Below are 18,923 nucleotides of genomic sequence, written 5' to 3'. Positions count from 1 at the left end.
GGCTTGGTCTGACAGATCCATGTCCTTCCTGTGCTGGGGACCCCAAAGCTCATAGCTCTAATGATCAATGGATTTTACTGCAGTTACAGCCCTAACTTAGAACAACCATCTTGCATTTAAAATAAAAGTTTTTTAAGAGACAAGTTGTAGCCAGAAAACACAGTCTACCCCCCGATCTCCTTCCCACACCCCAGGAAAGTTAGAGCAAGAGCACATTTTTCTGAACACTGGCTTCATACAGAACAGTCTGCACTAGGTATTTCACCCAATCTCCAAGGGTACTCACCACAGAGCTGTTGGCATCAGGCAGGAACTGCCCAAATTCTGAGAGCAGATCCTCCTGGTTCTTGAAGAGGCGAGCCACCTGGGCATAGACCTCCTGCTCTGTCAGGGCTGGTGTGTAGTTCCCTCCTGCCTCCTTGGCATTACGCTGCTCTTTCTGCCAGAGGAAAGAGGAGAGGTGTCAGAAGAAAGGATGCACAAACTATTCAAGTGACAAAGAAAAAAAACTTTCAGTGACAGGAATAATGGAACAGCAAAGGTCTCAGCTTCTTTTATAAAGCATCATACTATACTAATAGTATGACTCATATATTCTAAATATCTATACTTATATATACACTATAAATGCATCCTAAATGCCCAACTGGCCCTGGAACAGTAAGACACTGACCAAGGAAGTGGTTTTTTTTGCTTTTAACATAGAGCTACAGCCACATTGCCTCATCCTGACACGTGCTTATAGAAAAAAGCCAAACCCAGTTTTTAAACAAGCACTGCAGACACTTCCAAATAAAGATGATGGATTGAGATCTATTACTTCATCCCGCTATGTAATCTTTCGAACTTGCCAGACTTCTGCTTAGTTCAAGCAGAATTCAAGACCAGGCTGGACAGGGCTTGGAGCAACCTGACCTAGCAGAAGGTGCCCCTGCCCATGGCAAAGGGTTGGACTAGATGATCTTTAAGGCCCCTTCCAATCCAAACCAGTCCATGATTACCTGCTGGCCACTGCTAGTACAGCAGGAGACCCAAATGCAAGTTTTGGACAGCACTCCCAAAGCAAAGCAAGAGGAAGAACCATACACAGACACAAACCCACATTTCCGACACTCACCTGATACGTATGGAGAATCTCCAGGAAGGCTTTGTAGATGTCTGGCTGTCCCTGGAAGCGGTTTTTGATCTTGTTGACGTAGTTGATGGCGTGGTTGAACTCCACGGGCTGATTGTTCTGCAGGGACGGTGTGGTGCCCAGGGAGATTGTCACGGGCGTGTGCGGCTGCACCGGCGGCGAGCGCGGCGACGCGTACGGCGGGATCGGCGGCGTCTGCTGGCTGGCAGGAGTGTGGGCCTGCAGCTGCGATGGCTGAGGGGAACACAGGCTCTGTTAGGAAGCAGCAGACCCCCCTCACGGTCAGCATAAAGCAAGTTTAACCCACTTAGGGATAAATAAATCAATAAATAAAAATAGATGAATATTTAGCGGGCCAGCAGAGACTAAACTGCAACTGCGCTGGCTGAGGGGAACACAGGCTCTGTTAGGAAGCAGCAGACCCCCCTCACGGTCAGGATAAAGCAATTTTAACCCACTTAGGGATAAATAAATCAATCAATAAAAATAGATAAATATTTAGCGGGCTAGCAGAGATTAAACTGCAATTGCGATGGCTGAGGAGAACACAGGCTCTGTTAGGAAGCAGCAGACCCCCCTCACGGTCAGGATAAAGCAATTTTAACCCACTTAGGGATAAATAAATAAATAAATAAAAATAGATAAATATTTACTGGGCCAGCAAAGACTAAACCGCATCACCAAGACAAAATAGCTGGGCCATTCAAGCCATTGGTATTAAGATGATTTTCCTTGCTAATTGCTTTGGACTGAAACCTGACAAGAGACACAAACTACCTCAAAAACTTAACAGAGACAAAATGCATAGATATGGCTGGCTCCCACACAGCCAGTCACTTTGGCACTAGTCAACAATTGTGGGATGAATGAAGGCAATAGCAAGGGAAAACACGAGTTTCTTCAGACAAAAAGCAGGCGGTGAGTAATTATTTTGAATACTCTCAATGGACATTGAACAGCCAGGTGAAAATTTAGTTTTGAGGTGGCATTTTAAATGGAAATGGAAGTACTTATTCCCCTCATGTTTTGCATTTCAAAACTTATATTAAACAGAGTTTTCAGGACTGAGAATTTAAATAACTGTCTTAGGATGGGCATAAATATCCTGTTACAATATCCTGTCCTGCATTTACCTGCCTGGTAGGGACATCTTACCTCATTGTCTAGCCTGTCCCTCAGGCTCATTTTAAAGTTTCAGCAAGGACAGTTCAACACTTTGCAGGTGTGATAGGGAGAAAACCACTTATCCCAAGGTGTTAAGAAGGAGACTGCTACATCTTTACTGAGAGCATGTATCTCTTCAGAAAAAATCCCTGAAATCTAGCACAGACAAGTTCATTCTGGAATGTTCTGCAGGGTCCAGCTTGGCAAATCTTTTACCAAATCTTTCAGCATGTTTTTTGTTTGCCATTTCTGAGCAGGAAGTTGCATGTCCCAACAATGTTTGCCCAGAGATCAGCTAACTGCCACATTTTAAATCCTGCTGCTTTTTAACTGCATGTTACCTCTTCCTTTAGCTTTTCCAGGCAATTGTTATCTAACAGTTTAGGGATTAACCCTTGAAACTTTGGAGATCCCCTCCCTAAGGCTCTGAAGTATTTTTGCACTTTGAGGCTAAAAGACACAAAATTTCATCTGGAGTAATCTCCTTGAATGTCTATTATGCTGTTCTGTTTCACATAAAATACATTTTTTGGACAGTAGAATCTGGATTATATCTAAACCAGAGTCAAATTTCCTTTGTTACTCAAAGGTCTCTGTTTTGGGCACACACAACCAATACCTACAGGCAACACCACGGTAATTCTGCTAAACTCTTGCACTTTAGATGGTGCCAATAACTCCTGAACCCTGACAGCTGAACCAGACCCTTCTACAAAAACCATTCAATCTGAAAACAAGACTTTAAGCAATGCAGAGGCCACCAAATAACAAATGAAGGTCTCCTAAAGGCTTAATTGCCTCAAGCATTTGAAATGACCCACACACTTTCACAGCAAAGAGAACATCTTTATCACAACCTCTGTTTTATGGGCAATTTTTTGGGACTTTAGGTCTAAGACAACACACACAAAAGCAGGCAGATAGTGTGTGCCCAGTGCTTTAACTAGGAACCTTTTCCCTAGGTTGCTGGATCACTTCTTGAATAACGTGTGTGCCATTTACCAGATGCTCTGTCTTTCAGTTCCCCACTGCCAGCAACAAGGCTTCTCCAAACCCTTAGTGTTTTGAAAAGCTTATTTGAATTGCTGTCAAATTAACTTCTTCAAGTTTGAAAACGAGAAACTAATCCAGCAGCAGAAGGGGAACACATGAAGGTTCACGAATACTGTGGGAAAGCAGCGTGGGAGTTAATTTTTCACCCTGTAGCTGCACACCAGGCTCAGCTGGAGGCAGCAGGGTCTCTGTGCTCTCAGGGCAGGTCACCCAGAGCCCCTCACCTTGCTGATTTTGGCAGGTGTGGGCTGTGGTGCCGGCTGTGCTGGTGTCGGGGTCGACTGCGCCGAAGGCTGCGACGGATGCGGCGGCTGCGGCTGCGGCTGGGGCTGCAGCCCGTGCGTGGGGATCTGGTGAACCTGCCCCGGGGTGGTCACGTTCACCATGTCATTGGTCTGCACCTCAATCTTGTAGCCAGGTGGCAGGAAGGTGTTGAAGCCCATGATGAGGTCAGGGTGGCCCTTGAAGAGCTGCGACACACGGCTGATCACGCCCGGAGTGTCGATGCTGGGCAAGGAATAAGATCACAATGTCACCGTCCCCTGGCACCTTGCACTGGGACAAGGTTCTCCACACAGCAATCTTCCAGTACACTTTTCCTTCCCCTTATCACCTCTAACACATAAAACAATGCAAAACTGAATCCTACAGACTGCTGAACACAAGAGTGACATTAGCATTATTTTATCAGCCCAGACAGGGCTTTATATCCATGAGATCCAGTCCCAAGTCTGACCATTATTAATGGGCAGACAACCAGATGAATCAGCTGTCAAGGCTGAACTTGTGAACTCACACTCTAGGCAGAGATTTAGTATAAATGAAGGGATGCATTTCATTTTCAGAAAATAAAGCACACAACTGCTTTTACATCATTGTCCAGGTGTGGTATTCTGTATACAAAGGACAGAATTCAGCTCCTGCCCTGTGCTCCCATGTCCACACACACTCTGGAAGGAAGAAGCAAATGCAGCTTGTTACCTTTGAGATTTAAATTCCTTCATAATATCCAAGAAGTCATTGTAGACCTGTGGCTGACTACCAAACTGTAGTTTCACCTGGTCAAGGTAAGACAATGCATCCTCCACCTGGAGACAGACCAGACAGGTCATATTAGCAGAGAAGATTTGATTTCACCTCCCATTGTTCTGCAAAACACTCAGCATTTGAAAACACAGCTGTTAGCCCTGAGCCTGAGCAGGGAAATAAGGAGCAAAAAGCTCACGAGCCTGGTTTGTGTACTACCAGCACTGTTTGAATAAGAAGTACTCACTCCCCACTCCTGGCCCACAAGATAAAACTGTACCAAAAAAAAAGACAAAAAGGAAAAAAAAAAAAAAAGCAACACAGATCAGCAGAATTACTCAGAATGAAAAAAAAAAACCCAAAACCCAACATGCTCCAAATCTACCATCACTGAAGTGACTGCTAGGATAAACAGAACTAGACTGAGTATTTTTCCTGCATTCATATGTGGAAATTATTATGGAACTCTAAGAATAAGCAGAAAGTGGAAATGACATATTCAGTGTAGTAGATGTCTGCCAGGTACACGCTTGCACTTCTCTCAAAAAGCCAGACATTTCAGTTCAACATAGAAGGGCTTTGAAAATGGCAACCGTGGGTGGCAAATTGTTTTACACCTCAAACAGCAAGAGGTTCATGATTTGTGTACCAACAGCCAATTTTCAGAGGTGCAGGAAGAACAGCCATGGCCCAAACCAAGAGCTCTGGGTCCCTGAGCCTCCAGCAGCCTGGCCAAGCACTCAGCAGCTGCAAGAGCTGCACATGGGACCCCTCTTGGGTCTGAAATTAAACAATGGAAGAAAAGCTCATGTATAGCCCCAACCTTGCATCAGCAAAGGACTTTCCATGGATTTCACTGTGAGGAAGAAGCACTCTTTTTGAAACTGGTTTTCAGAGGTTTGTAGAAATGAAGTTTCCCACATTCAGCAAAAGGAAAGGGCAGTGGTTTCCACCAAAACTGGAAAAGACTCACACCGTATTTGGAAGAAGCTGAAACAGGCATCAATTTGTATGGATGTGCCTTCTCCAAATGTAGCAACTTAAAGGGGTTATTTTTGGTGGACTTTTCTCTTTGTTTAAGGGTTTTACAGCACATAATCTGAGAATAGAGCCTTCCTTACTCCCAAATTACTCCCACACAACCACCCACATATGCCATGTGTTCAGAAAAGCACCAAATGTTTTGGTAATTTAACCCATTCATCCAAATACTCTTAAGCAATACATTCCTCCTTTCCCTCCCTGCCACAAATCTTTTCCCGGCCAGTCCAATTTCTTTTTATCATGGCTATGTGAAACAACAGGACTTCAGCAGAAAGAGAAGTCCATTTCTGTGTTGAATAGATTGCCAAACAAGGAAAGGGGGGGAAAGGAAAGGGGGAGAAAGGAAAGGGAGTTAAAAATGGACGGAAAAAGAGACCTGGCCGCAGAAGGAATTTTGGGAGAGGATGGCTGACTTCAGGCAGCCTCTGACGTTACCTTGAGCCTCTGGAACTGCTGCTGGCCCTGCACAGGCACGGCTGGGGGCGTGGGGTGTGTGTGGCTCTGCACCACCTGGCTGCCGTGGGGCTGCACGGGCGCGGGGTGGTGGTGGCCGCTGTGCACGGCGGTGATGGCCGGCCCGTGGCTGCCCGAGCTCTGCGGCACGGCCGACACCTGCCAAGGCAAACAGCACATCAGGCACGGCCTCCCAACTCCCCAGACACTGCAGGACAGTCAAGGAAGCAGGAGGCAGCTGGTTTGAGCTTTAACCATGAGTGCTAACAGCTTTCCTTGACCAACTCCAGACAACTCTCATCCCACCCTCCCTGCAGACACGCGCCAAACACAGGTTGTCCCCAGCCTGCACACTCACTGCCTGTCCTGTATGTCCCCTTTCCTGTCCTCCTGGAAAAGGAGGGTAAAATGGAATTTTTCATCTGGCAAGAGCCACGGTTCTGTCCTTTCCCTACATGTCACAAGTAATAATCGGAATGAATGAATCAACATTCTTGATAATTCAGTTTAGGTACTGAAAGTCAAATTGTGGCTCTCTGGCATCAGCAGGCTCAGGAGAAAACCCAGCTTGGTATTTCCCCTAGAAAACCAAGGAAAGAACAGAAACCATGCACTTTCAGGACTTCTTCATACCATAAACCAGGAAAATTTCAATTTGGAAAATCATTTTCACAAACTCAGTTTTCCATCCAAGCCTCTTTTAGATGGGACATACTTAATTTAATCTTCATGGACAAAATAAGGTTTGCTTGCTGGTCCATCTAAGTTCTTTTTAGGAAGGACTGCCAGTATCAACACACCCTCTTACAAAGGGTCTGCCTGCAGCTCTTCAGCTCTGTGGCTGCCACTATCACTGTGAATATCCTTTCTGGAGAAGCAAGGATGAAGCTGTGTGTAAAACCTGGCACTAGACAGGGAGAGCAGCTCACCAGCAACACAAGTGTGGAAGATTGAACATACCAGAAATGTGGCAGAGACAAATATGCTACAAATAGCTGTCAGTGAAAGAGAAGGAAAAGGCTATCTCCAGTGTACTCTTAAAAAGATTCCTTTTTTCCTTGTTCCCAACTGCCAGCTCCCTGTAAAGGAGGCAAGAGAGGGAAGAGTGCCACCTAATGACTCTGGGGTAATGTTTTACGAAACATTTCAATTTTCCTGAAAGTCTTCAATCTAAAGGCTGATCTAGTCCGTTAAGCTTAAGATCACCCAAGATACCATACGTCTTTTACAACAGCAAACCTTTTCCTGCTGAAAAACAGAAAAACGGAGGAAAAACCCTCCACAAACCTGACTGATTCAGAGACCTGGTCTGAGAGAATCATTAGAAGAATCATGTAGAAGAATCATGTTCAAGAAAGCCAAGTCACACCATGTTGGTTCATGAATGAAGCCAACAAAGCAAGCACTGACAACGAGACGTACATTGTCCATTTTTTAAAGGAAACCCCGGTTACCAAAACAAAACTTTGTGTTAAATACGGAACTCTGTGGCACTACAACACAGTGCTGGCTGTCCAGGGAGCTAAGGGCTGAGCACACACACCTGGTAGCTGGGAGTTACAGAGTACTGGATGCCCGTGGCTGACTGCATGGTGTCGGACACGGCCTCATAGACCGGCGGGGCCGGGGCGAGCACGCGGTGCTGGTGCGGGAAAGCCTCGGTGCTGCTGGTGATACGTCTCTGCTGCGACGCATACACGGGAGACTCCTGCTCGTCCAATCGCCGCTTCATGCTGAACTCATGCTCGGGAAGCACCTCAAAACCTGGGGAAAGCACACAGGGAAGTTGATCCAGCATTCCTGTGCTGCAGAGATCACCGTGAGCAGGCACGGTGAGCTTCTGTCTGTTCAGGTGCTGGTGTCTTGTAAAGGGAAAGAGGAATTCAAGATTTAGCTTTCAGCATAAAACATGCAACCATATCTCAGCACAAAAAGTACAGCCTTATTGTTGTAGGAACTTGAAAGGTAAGGATTTCTTCAGTCTCACCTAAAGGATGTTGCTAACACACAGATCCCGAGCGATGCAGAGCTCGTGAATGCAGTGTTTGAACACAACAGAATGGGGAAGGAAGGATATGTTACCTACACGTTGTTTGTACTGACTACAGAAAAAAAACCCTCTTGGACAGTCCAGGTAGGATGAGAGATGTGAGAGATCTAAAGGATGTTGCTAGCACACAGACCCTGACTGATGCAAAGCTCGTGAATGCAGTGCTTGAACACAACAGGCTGGGGAAGCAAGGATGTGTTATCTACACACCAATTATACTGACAACAGAAAAAAACCTCTCTTGGACAGTCCAGGATGAGAGCTGTGAGAGATGCTTTAAAACATGGGGAAAAAGCAGGATGCAGAATCAGAGTTTGAAGCTGCTTACAAAGCCCCAAAGCATTTAATACATGTGTGTATTTAATGTGTAACTTTAGGGAAATACCTAGGTCTACTACTAGGAGTATTTTGGGTACCACATGCCACACTGGTGGTCCTGCCCCACTCAGAAGCTGGATTCCTGCCTGTCTGCCAGGGAGCACAGGTCAGCGGCTCCCTCACTTACTCCCCTGTATTTCTTTTCATGTTCCTGCCCAACCCCAAGTTGCTTTTCTGCGTCTTGATTTCACTTCAAATCCAACAGGTCGTTCTGCCACTGTCCCACTCCAAAAGGAGCCATGAATTCCTGGCTCTGTTGGATTGAACCAGTCACCCCAGCACTCTTCACTGCAAGCAAATCCCAGTGCTGTTTTCTGTCCATTGATAGTTATTGCCATCCTTGAGATGTTATCTGCTGTTTATCAAAAGCACAGGCAGCCTGTTAAGATGTTGGAAGGACAGAAAACAGTGAAACCACCCTCTTCTGCTTCAGGATCTCTCCAGAGCAAGCCCTCTTCAGTTCAGTGCAGTAAAGGCACACTCATTGCTAAGGCAAGCACATGGATAAATGAGAGGGAACAACATTCCCCAGAATAATGCTAACAGCCAACTGAGCCAATCCCCACCTACCAAGTCAGGACAGCTCTGCACAGTCTAAACCTGTCACTAATCAAATAACCCAAAGACCATTCACTGAGATCTCACATCAAATATGGAATCAGCAGGACAAAGGTGCAAATTTTCTTCTCCATGACATAAAACATGGAAAATTTGGAAAAATTTGTCTTGGAAGGGACCCTAGAGATCATTTCATTCCAGTCCCTGCCATGGGCAGGGACACCTTCCACTATCCCAGGGTACTCCAAGCCCTGTCCAGCCTGGCCTTGGACACTTCCAGGGATGAGGCAGCTACAACTGCTCTGGGCACCCTGTGCCAGGACCTCCCCACCCTCAACAGGAAAAAATTTCTTCCCCATATCCAATATAAACTTTCCCTATTAGTCCCTCCTTTCACTTAGAGAGGGCAGGACAACAAGGAAGATGACTTAATTTATTTCTGAAGTTACTCTTCAAGTTTAACCTCTCAAGAGGTCCCCAAATCACCTGGCGGGTCACAGACAGGAAGCAGAGGAGGACTCCTTGCTCAAAGTAAAGGGGAAAAGCTCATCAACTGCATCTTAACTGCAAGTTACAAACCCTGAGTAAGCCTGACCTCCCCACACACAGGAACACACTCCAGGAGCTCACTTCTCTAGTGGTGCTGCACTGGTTGGCTTTTCAACCAGTCTCTGCTGATAAATTAAGGGCCAGGAAGGTTACCATGGAGCTACTCCCCTCATGGAGATACCCTTCTCAGGCACAGGCCACATTTCACTTTGCAAAACCAGAGTTTTATGCTAATAAGGCTGGGACTAAACTGAGTAAATCTGGCCTTACCCCATCCACCCACAGCAGAGCTGGCCAGGATTTTGCATGACAATGGCTGAGTGCATGACTAAAGTCTGGGCAAAGCCTTGGTGGCAGCTATTTACAAGCTACTCACCTACTTGGAAACCCTCCTGCTCTGAACCCTGCTCCCCCAGCCAGCCCTGCCACTCACCTCTGACCCCCCAGGCTGGCTCTGCCCTCATCCTTCCAATATTGTGTGCAGATCCACGTGCTGTGGTGGCTGCTCAGTGTCCCACCCCTGGGACTCACTTCCCAGAGCATCACTCCACACTCACCCCTGCAGATGCACTCACCAGCCCCTGCAGCAGAGGCTGTTTGAGGGCAGAGGATGGCTGCAAGGCTCATGTGCCCTTATGAGGATTAAAATGCCACCTCAGGCTGTCTCAGAAGACTTTTCCCTGTGAAGACACCACAATTCTTGGCCTGTGAGGCCACAGGAATCATGACAGCACCAAGGATCCATCACCACACACACCAGCAGCATGAACATCAGTTTTTGAAGCTCCCAATTCTTGCAGGCCAAGTGTACAATTTTCCAAAAAATCTAGTTTGCTGTGTGGTTAAAACTTCTGTAATTTAATTATAAGTTAGTTGAAACTTCTGTAAAGCAAAAATTAAAGCTCATGTATGCTCATCTTCCTTCTGAATTCCCCTCACCTTCACCAACTGAGCTTGGAGCTTTATCCAAGCACTGGAGCTGCTTCAGCTGTGAAATTCTGTATTATCTAAGTGTGTGTGTATATATATATATATATAGATATAGATATAGTGTGTATATATATATATATATAGATATATATATAGGTATATATATGTATATATATATAGTCAATATATAGGTAATAGTCAATAGCAGCAGTCAATTTTCCCATTTAACACCACACTAACTCCCACCAAGGGTCTGCAACCCACTGAGTAAGAGTGTCTCACAGCAAAGCAGCCCTTAATGAAGATTGCTGATTGATTTAATAAAATCCTAGCAGAGAGATGGTGTCAAAGCTCTGCTGTACCCAGACAGAGACTGGTGATGGTAACACTGCATCCATCACCACCCAAACCAGAGAGAGAGGAAACCAGACCAGCACCACACCAGTGACTGGTCTGCATCCTGCAGGAGGAGATATGCTGCTGGATGGTCCCAGAGTGCATTCATTTCCTCACTGAAGTCCTGCTGATCTTCACCTGGCATCTCCCACCAATCTCCTCTGCTCAAAAGCTGGAGAGATCTGTCCTGCAGAAAGTCCCTCCCCTCCTACAGCCCACCAAAAAAAGCTGAGGAAGGAACAATGAGAGAAACCCAGGACCAGACATGTCATTTTGAACTGATTTAGCCAAAGCATGCTGCTCAAAGGGGCAATTCCACCCACTTCCACCCTCAGTAACAACTGATTTCTCCTTAATGATGGCAAAGCCCAGCTAAGGGAAAGGTATTTTGAGAATAAGCACACAACATCAAAGATTTGTACCAAGAGTTTTCCCTCCACATTACAAACAATACTATGCTTATGCATCATCTCAGAAATGCAGCACACATCTCTGGCATCCCCTCATGGACTTTGAAGTGCAGATTGAGAGAGCCCCAATTCAAGCTGCAGCATCTGTAACCTTAATTTGAGGGTTGAAAAGCCCTCAAAATACAGCAGGGACTGAAAGTAAGTCACAAAATTCAGGTACTTTCCTTTGTGAAAAGCATCAACAGGATGCATGCAGGAGATCTTAGCTCCACCTGAGCAGACCAAGTCAAGAATTGAACTCCCTTTCTGCAGCAGCATTTCTACCCAAATTCCCCTTTAACTCCTTAAAAGGAGCACACTTCATTCTGTCTAGGGGAGGATGAAAATTATTTGGGTTATTTTCCCCTGAGGTTTTTAGTTTTTAGGCTTTTTGAGTTTTTTTTTTTTTGCAGGAAAAGGGAACACATCCCTGGATCTTCCCACCTGTGCCACCTCCCAGCTCCGTGCCACAGGTAGGATGCATCAGGCAGACACACACAGGATCTTCAGCTGGTAAAGCAAAGGAAAAATTAAGAAAAGCCATGTTGTATCTCAGTAACAATGCTAGAATTATGGAATTTTACCTCACCAGCTTCATCAGAGGGTTCCCCATCCACCTGCCCCACATGAGCTGGTGGGACAGATAAGGGCAAGTGGAGCACATCCCTTTCCCTCTGCTGAGGAAAGCAGAGGAGTGGCAGTACTGACACAAGGAGGAGAAGGAACAAAGAGGGGACAAGGCTGGATTCAGCTGGAGAAGCACTGCAGGGCTCTCCTCCTGCCTGCTCACTGCTCCATGGGAGCAACAGAGGCACCATCACAAAACCGCCTCACTGGTGGCAGCTCTGCTCCCCAGCTTTTTACCACAAAATATCCCAAAAACCTCCATTATTTCTACTGCAGCTTTCCCCATCAGATAAGCAGGGTCTTCAGGCATTGGAGATCAGCTGGTGAAGTTAAAAGAAATATCCAAATAGAGACTAGGAAGAAAGCAAATTGGGAAGGTGCAGTGCCTCAACACCTGTTGGAAACGCAGCACACCTGTGGATAAACACCACCTCCACCAACAACCTGTAAAAATTCACTGGAGAGGATTTTGATCCCTCTGAAAAACTGCAGAACTGCAGAGGGTTTGTTTAACACACGTGAGGGCTTTTTAAAAGGTTTTCTTTCGAGGGAGAGAGGACTCAAAAGTAGGGAGCAGCAAGTGTGTCAGCTCTGCTCCCGGAACAGTCACGGATGTCCTGCAGGACACATCCCACACGGGATTATGGAGGAGTGCACAGCAGTGCCTGCTGAAAGGAGCCAGCTCGGGTTCCAGCAGTGCTGCTAACCCAGCCACACGACTTCCAGAACGTGACCCAGCTTGCTCAGCACTCACTGCTACACTTTGTTTTCACGGTGCCACACAGCCCTGCAGCACGGGGACAACCCCCTGGCCACAATACAGAAAGGCACATCTGGGACCAGAGCATCGTTCCAAAACTAAATGAGAGGCATCCCTAGAAAAAAGTGCTGGAAAAGCACGACCTGAAGCTTTGGGAGAGTTTTCTGCAGGGTGACATGGTGCCAGCACTCACCAAGAGGCAGATGGGACACAAACAAACCCCACTCGTCCAGATGGGGAACAAGTTGGTGAGGCATTGATCCCTGCTTTGCCAAAAAGTGGCCCAGGTGCCAAACCCCACCACAGACACAATCCGAGCATTGTTCTGCCCTGTTTCCTAACTGCACCTACCCCATGCACAGAGGGAATGATCAGAATCCTTTTATTTAACCAAACTAAAAAAGACAAGACCCCAGCAGGGTTGGAAAAAAGTAGCCTGGTCCCAAAAGCACAGCCCAGGCTGAAGTGACAGCTATTATGGGGCTCTTTTCTGCTCCAGCTCCAACAGCCATAAAAGCTTTCCAACGCTGGAGAAGTCCAGAACAGCAATCTGGACAGAAAACGATTCATAAATCCTGGAAACGTAAATGATCCGCCTGCCAATTCCAACACGATGCTCCCAGCCCCACACGTGCCAGGAGCCTGAGCAGAGGGCTCCCCCAGCAAGCCAGCCTGGGGCCAGGGGGAGAGCATCCCCTTCCCCACACTGCTCACAAAACCAGCCTGACTTTCCCCAAACTTGAGCAGATTAGTGCTGTTTTTTTGGATGAACGACTACGTTGCAGCGTCTCAGACTAATTCATGCTGAGAGCATGTGTCTTCAGCAGAAGCAGAAGGTGGGAGGGATGAAGAGAAGAGACTCTGGGGGGGAGAAAGCACGATTTCCTTTTGCAAAGAGCGTACCCATGTGAAAAACTGCTAACTTCACCTCAGCAGGGGAAAAAAAAAGACCCTAAAAAGGGGTTTTCTACTCTTGGAGATCCAGCACAGGCTGACACCAGGCTGCCAAGGCACTTCATGTGATGAAGGAAGTTTTACAGATGCTTTAAAATTAAGTGTATTAAAATAAAATGCCATTTTAATTTAAAATACTGCACTGTACAGTTGATCCTATATAGTAATGCTTACTTTTCTGAAAGTGTATTTTTTACAATAATTACAAGTCAGGAGTGGAAAATGGCCAGTACAGATACAGCTGTACTGAATTAAGTTGGGCATTTCCCACTTGTTTACTGAGCCTGCACCTTATAGCACAACTAAAAGCGGCAAGTTAAAAGAAACATGAGGCGTTATATCAGCCTTAAGCTACACTTTAACACACAGACCAGGTTTAGGTTCCTCTGGACAGCGTGGGAGACTGAAAATCAGACAGCTGGAGCTGCCTTTAATAATGAGTTTAAAACAGAGCTGACACAACTTATTTTGCCCCATTTCAGTGGTCCAAATAAATAAGTTTCTTCAGGGGTGTAACTTGTATCTGAGCACATGTGCTATTCATACAAATGACTGTTAAAATTCAGAATGGGTCTGAACCCAGGTCAGGAAGAGGCAGAAAAAACAGGATTTAGTTAAGCAGGCATAAAGCACAGTTATACTTTTAAAGCTACCTGAACTCCACCAGCCTCCTGCTATCAAAAAAACCCAACGCTAAAGTAGTTTCTAGGGATGTACAACTGCCTGAAGAATTTTTTAAAAATGGATGAAATACCGATGTAAGCATGTGCCAAGTTCAGAGCACGGCAGGACGCGCAGAGGGCTCCGGCTGGCTATTGAAATCGCAGATACATTAACGGGTGCACGGGGAGCTCTCGGGTTTCCGCGCCGGTGCCGCTCCAACAGGTCTTTCCGGAGAGCCGCGCTGCGGAGCGGGAGAGCGGCGAGAGCCACGGGGGAACCCGGCCAGCCCGGAGCGCGGGCACCGGCACCGGCACAGCGCCTTCATGGCAACTCCGCCGGCAAGTTGGGCGAGCGCCGGCACCGGGGAGCTCCGCGCCGCCCCCCCCGGCTCTCGGAACGCCCCCCGGGCGGGCGGGAGCCGCGGCGCGCGGTGCGGCCGGTACCGGGGCCGTGCAATGCGGGCGAGCGCTGCCGGGGGCGGTCCCGCCGCAGCCCGGGAGCGGCACCGGGCGGAGGGCGGGCGGAGGGGCGGGGGGAGGAGGCGGCGCCCGGCTCGCAGCGCGCCCAGCGGCCGCCGCACGCTCCGCCCGCCGCTCCCGCCATGCCGGGGCCGGGACACCCCGGCGGGGCGGGGCGGGGCGGGAGGACGCGCGGCCGCCCGCGCGGGCCGGGGCTCCCCGGGGAGCCGCGCCGCGGGCACCGACCGGCCCCCCCCACCAACCCCGCGCCGCCGCCGCACCGGCGCCGGGCCCCGCCCCCTACGGATCGCCGGAGGGGGCCGGCCCCGGGCCCGGCGGCCTCCCGTCCCCGCCGCCCCGCTCTTCCTTACCTCGAAGCGGCTCCTGGCAGCGGCCGGGTCTCCCTCAGGGTCCGGGGGTGGCGGGCACCTCCCGGGCGGGCGGCGGGGGCGGGCTGTCCCCGGCGCAGTGAGAAGGGGGGGTCCCCGCGCCCCTCCTCCCGGAGGGGGGGGGCGGGCGGGGGCGGCGCCGGTGCCCCGGCGGGGGCGGGGGGCTCGGCGGGGGGGGTAAGATGGAGTAACCGTCTGTCGGCCGCCGCGGCGGAGCGCTGCCCGCTTCTCTGTTCCCCGGGAAATCCCGCCCCTCCTCGCGCAGGGGGGGAGCCCCGAGCGCCCGTTGGCTGAGACGCGCGCCCGTCACCGTCTCGGCCAATGGGAGAGCTGGCCCCGCCCACTCGGCCCACCCCTATTGGCCGCGGCCCCCAGGAAGGGGATGTGGAGAGGAAGGGAGGGAGGAGAGGAGGGGGGGGAGCGACCGCCGAAGAAAAATGTCCGTATAAGCAGCGCGCCCCGCCCCCGTCCCGCCTCCCCCGCCGCCCTATTGGCTGCGGTACCAAAGCGCCGGCCAATTGGCGAGCGGGGCCGCGCCGCCGTCACGGTGAGAAGCCCACCCACGCGGCGAATTGGCCCCGCCCGCCACCGGCGAGACCACGCCCCCCTCTCTGGGGAGCCCTTTTGTGGAATGTTTACATCGCGGCCGCGGCCCGCGCCAGCGGCTCCCCCCGCCGTCCTCCCCCCGGTCCCGGGCCCCGGTGCCAACCGATTCGGCGGCGGGAGGGGAGAGGGGGGCTTGGCGGCGGGGCCCGGGCCCGGGGGCGGCGCGGCGCTGCCTTTTGTCCCCGACCCCTTCACTTCCGGGATGGCGGCGCCCCACGTGGGGCGGGCCGGTTACACGTGCGGGCGGGGGGCACAGGGCGCACACACACACTCGCTCCCGCACACGCCCCGCACACTCGCACACGCTCACACTCACGCACGCACGCACCGAGGAGGAGGAGGAGGGGGGGCCGTGGGCGGTGCGCGCCGCGGGGGGCGGCGCCTTCAGCCGCCGCAGCCAATGGCGTGCCAGGAAGGGGGCGTGGCCGCCGCGGCAATGGCCCCCTCCCTCCCCCCCCGCACACACACACTCAGTCACTCGCCTCCCCCCCCGCCCGTCGCGCGCTTCCCGCCGGCGGGATCCGGAGCGCGCGCGCGCTTCCCTCCCCTCTCACCCCCCCCCCCCCGCTTTTCCCTCAGGTTCCCGCCCGGCCGCCCGCCCGGCCCTTGGGAAGCGATTCCCGTGAAGGGGGGGGAAACTGGGAAAGTGCGTGTGGGGGAAGCAGCTGTTACCTACCCTCAACGCGCAGGCGAGCAGCCCTGAATGGAGGGGGAACTCCCCCCGGGGCGGATTGGCCCCGCGGTGCCGATCGTCACGGCCGCACCGCCCACGGCGGGAGGGAGGGAGGGGGGTGTCAGGGAAAGGCCTCTCTCGGCGGCGGAGGGCGGGAGGGAGCCGGGCCAGCCGGTGCCCCCGCGGCGGCAGCCGGCCTTCCCCTCCGCTAGAACACGAGCTGGACATGGGGGTTGACGCCTGCGATCACCGCGTTCTTCTCCCTTTGGAAAGTTGTGGAGTGCGCTGCTGGGCTCCCCTGACGGAGGCTGCAGCAGCCAGGCCTGGCCGCCCGTTAGTGCTCGTCTGGGCATCTAGAGCGTGCTCGGGAAAGGGTGAAATACAAACACACATGTTCCACATTTGTGTTAAGATGTATGTTTCAAGCACCTTTACTCTAACAAGGTCCAAATCTCCTAGTTATATTATTTTTAATTTCCAGCTGTTCTTCCCTTCCTCAGAGCGGGAGAGCGTTGCAGGCGCAGGCAGCGGGGTGGTGCCGGGACAAGCAGAGGAGCTCTCTCCTCTCTCTCTGTGTCTGGGAGCTGCAGCTCGATTTAACCCCTGGAAGGGCTCTCGGCACGGGGGTTTGAGCCTGCACGGGCTGCGGTGCCTCTGGAGATCGAGCCTGAGCCTTGGAAACCGGAGGCAAGGAAGCAGAAGGGCTGGGAAATGAAGCGCTCTGGAGCCAGGCTCTTTCCAAACTCCCAGGGTACAAAATTACAAGCACTAAAGTAATCGTCATTAGCGAGGCGTGCGCGCAGCCAAGAAAGCCGAACGAGACAGGTGGGCACAGCGATGGCAGTGCCGCTCTAGGATTGCCCTGCAATGCCTTTAAATCCCTGTTTCCGAACTCCAGCAGAACTTTGGATTTTGTTTTGTGTTGTTAACTTTTGCCCGTGGTGGCTGATCCCCATCTCTGGGCCACTCCAGGGAAGGGGAGATCCTCCAGGCATCAGGCTGCTTGCACTCAACAGCCCGTATTTCCCACCGCTCTCCAAACAATACAAAGTTTTTCTTTCCAGTAACTTTTGGCTGCCTGCGTAAAGTGACCATTTCCAGAGAAATCCTTGTTTCTACTGCTGAGCAGGACCTGCTGGCACAGAAGGAATGGATGGAACAAAACTTCATGTTGTGCAAGAGGACTGAAAATGCTGGCTTTGAGAAGAAACGCAGCCCTGGAAATAGTAAGGGAGGGTGAATGTTTGGGTTGTTTTCCCGTGGAAAAGGTTTACAACCTTTTCTTCCGCCTCCAGCACAGATGGGCTCTTCATCCCTCCTCAAAGGGAGCAGCATATCCGAGCTGTTCCCATTCAGAGCCAGAGTTGGTTATCTCCCTCCCTCCCTCCCTCTCCTCTGGTTATTCCTATCAGATACCCAGCACATGAGTCTTGGAAACCTTTTGGTTCTCTGTGCCCACATCCTGTGGCATTGAGCTAGAAGGCACAGCCACCTTTACCGTGTGCACAGAGCAGGCTTGTTGGGATTTCACAGACATGGGCTGGGCACATTCGTGGGGCCACGTGGGACACTTGGCGTCACCTGCAGCTTTCTGATCTGGACCCAACACTTTGCCAAAAGCCCCGCTGAGCCACAGAGAGCTGCTGCTGACAGCACAGGATTAACAATGAACTGCCAACACTCCCCTCCTGCACGTGTGCTGAGAAGAAAGCTCAGCTGGGTGAAAAAGTTTGGCAGTGAGGAGGGAGGGCCCCAGGAGCCTTCCTTCAGAGGGAATGGGTGCCTGGTGGGAAACTCTGGGGCAGCCTGAGCCAGAGGAGCAGATCACACTGCCTGGCCTGATGGTGCTCCAGGAGACAGCTGGGTGGAAAATGGTACCTGGAAGGATGGGACACTGCAGCTGAACCAGAATCACTCTCAGGCAGGATGTGCACAGCTCCAGGGGTGCTGCCAACACCCGTCTGTCATGCACTCCTATGCCCTGGGACATGCAGCCCTTCCAGACAGATTCCCTGCTGCCTCTGGTTCTGTTCCAGCCTTCCAGCGCTTGTGTCTGACCTCAGTTTGGCACAGCCACGCCAGTCCACCCCCGGAGCACAGGGGAAAGCTTCTCCCTGTGCCAGTCCTAGAAAGACACTGGCATCCCTCACTTTTGTAGGCTTCAGCTGAACAAACACAGGTGCTGCTCTTCACACCTGCCAGCTGCCCTGCTCTGGGGCACGAGCTCTCTGGCTGGCTCTAGGGCTTCATTTGCACAAGCTGCCTTTTTTATTCCCTCATCCCTAAGCCTCAGGCTGCTGCTGCTGCTCCGGGACTGGCATTGCTTGCACCTGAAGGCGCTGGTGCTGCCTGACAGCCCAGGAGTTCCCCCTAATTTTTCTGCCCTACATGCCATCTCAGAGGGGATCTAGAAGCTCAGAGGCGATGCCTGCACCCCCAAATCCTGCAGCAAAAGGCACCAGCAGGCAGATCCCATGGCCAGACAGGAGCCTGATATCCTGAGGCTTGTCAAGGCCCTGGGAAAAGAGGCAGGAGCTTGGAGCAGGGTGGCTTGTGTCCCCCCTGGCTACGCCAGCTCATTGTGCTGCCTTCCCTCCTGACACTATCC

At 51.0% G+C, this 18,923-nt stretch overlaps 2 protein-coding genes across 3 annotated transcripts in view; both read right to left on the bottom strand.

The window, feature by feature from the left end:
• Positions 1-15,090, bottom strand: part of SIN3A (SIN3 transcription regulator family member A) — a 31,613-nt gene extending 16,523 nt beyond the window's left edge. Inside the window, exons 1-7 of one of the 2 annotated variants that reach the window (XM_054272538.1) lie at positions 15,019-15,090; positions 7,419-7,639; positions 5,858-6,034; positions 4,334-4,440; positions 3,577-3,859; positions 1,118-1,387; positions 287-439 (exon numbers count right to left, since the gene is read on the bottom strand). In XM_054272538.1, the coding sequence (XP_054128513.1) occupies positions 287-439; positions 1,118-1,387; positions 3,577-3,859; positions 4,334-4,440; positions 5,858-6,034; positions 7,419-7,607 (1,179 nt within the window). In that variant the 5' untranslated portion in view covers positions 7,608-7,639; positions 15,019-15,090. The remainder of the gene's footprint in view (positions 1-286; positions 440-1,117; positions 1,388-3,576; positions 3,860-4,333; positions 4,441-5,857; positions 6,035-7,418; positions 7,640-15,018) is intronic. The other variant, XM_054272539.1, reaches the window with a different exon arrangement.
• Positions 14,359-16,543, bottom strand: LOC128934684 (basic salivary proline-rich protein 2-like). The gene is made up of 4 exons (XM_054272478.1): positions 16,319-16,543; positions 15,937-16,090; positions 15,390-15,836; positions 14,359-15,326 (listed from the first exon to the last, which is right to left on the bottom strand). The coding sequence occupies exons 1-4, from the start codon at positions 16,541-16,543 to the stop codon at positions 14,359-14,361; spliced, it is 1,794 nt and encodes a 597-aa protein (XP_054128453.1).
• Between the last annotated feature and the right edge of the window lie 2,380 nt (positions 16,544-18,923).

Source organism: Melozone crissalis, unplaced genomic scaffold, assembly GCF_028551555.1.
Source record: "Melozone crissalis strain CALT ecotype California unplaced genomic scaffold, PUWL_Pcris_2 ptg000014l_1, whole genome shotgun sequence".
Lineage (NCBI taxonomy): Eukaryota > Metazoa > Chordata > Aves > Passeriformes > Passerellidae > Melozone > Melozone crissalis.
The sequence above is the reverse complement of the archived record's forward strand: the minus strand, read 5'-3'. Positions and strand labels throughout refer to the sequence as shown.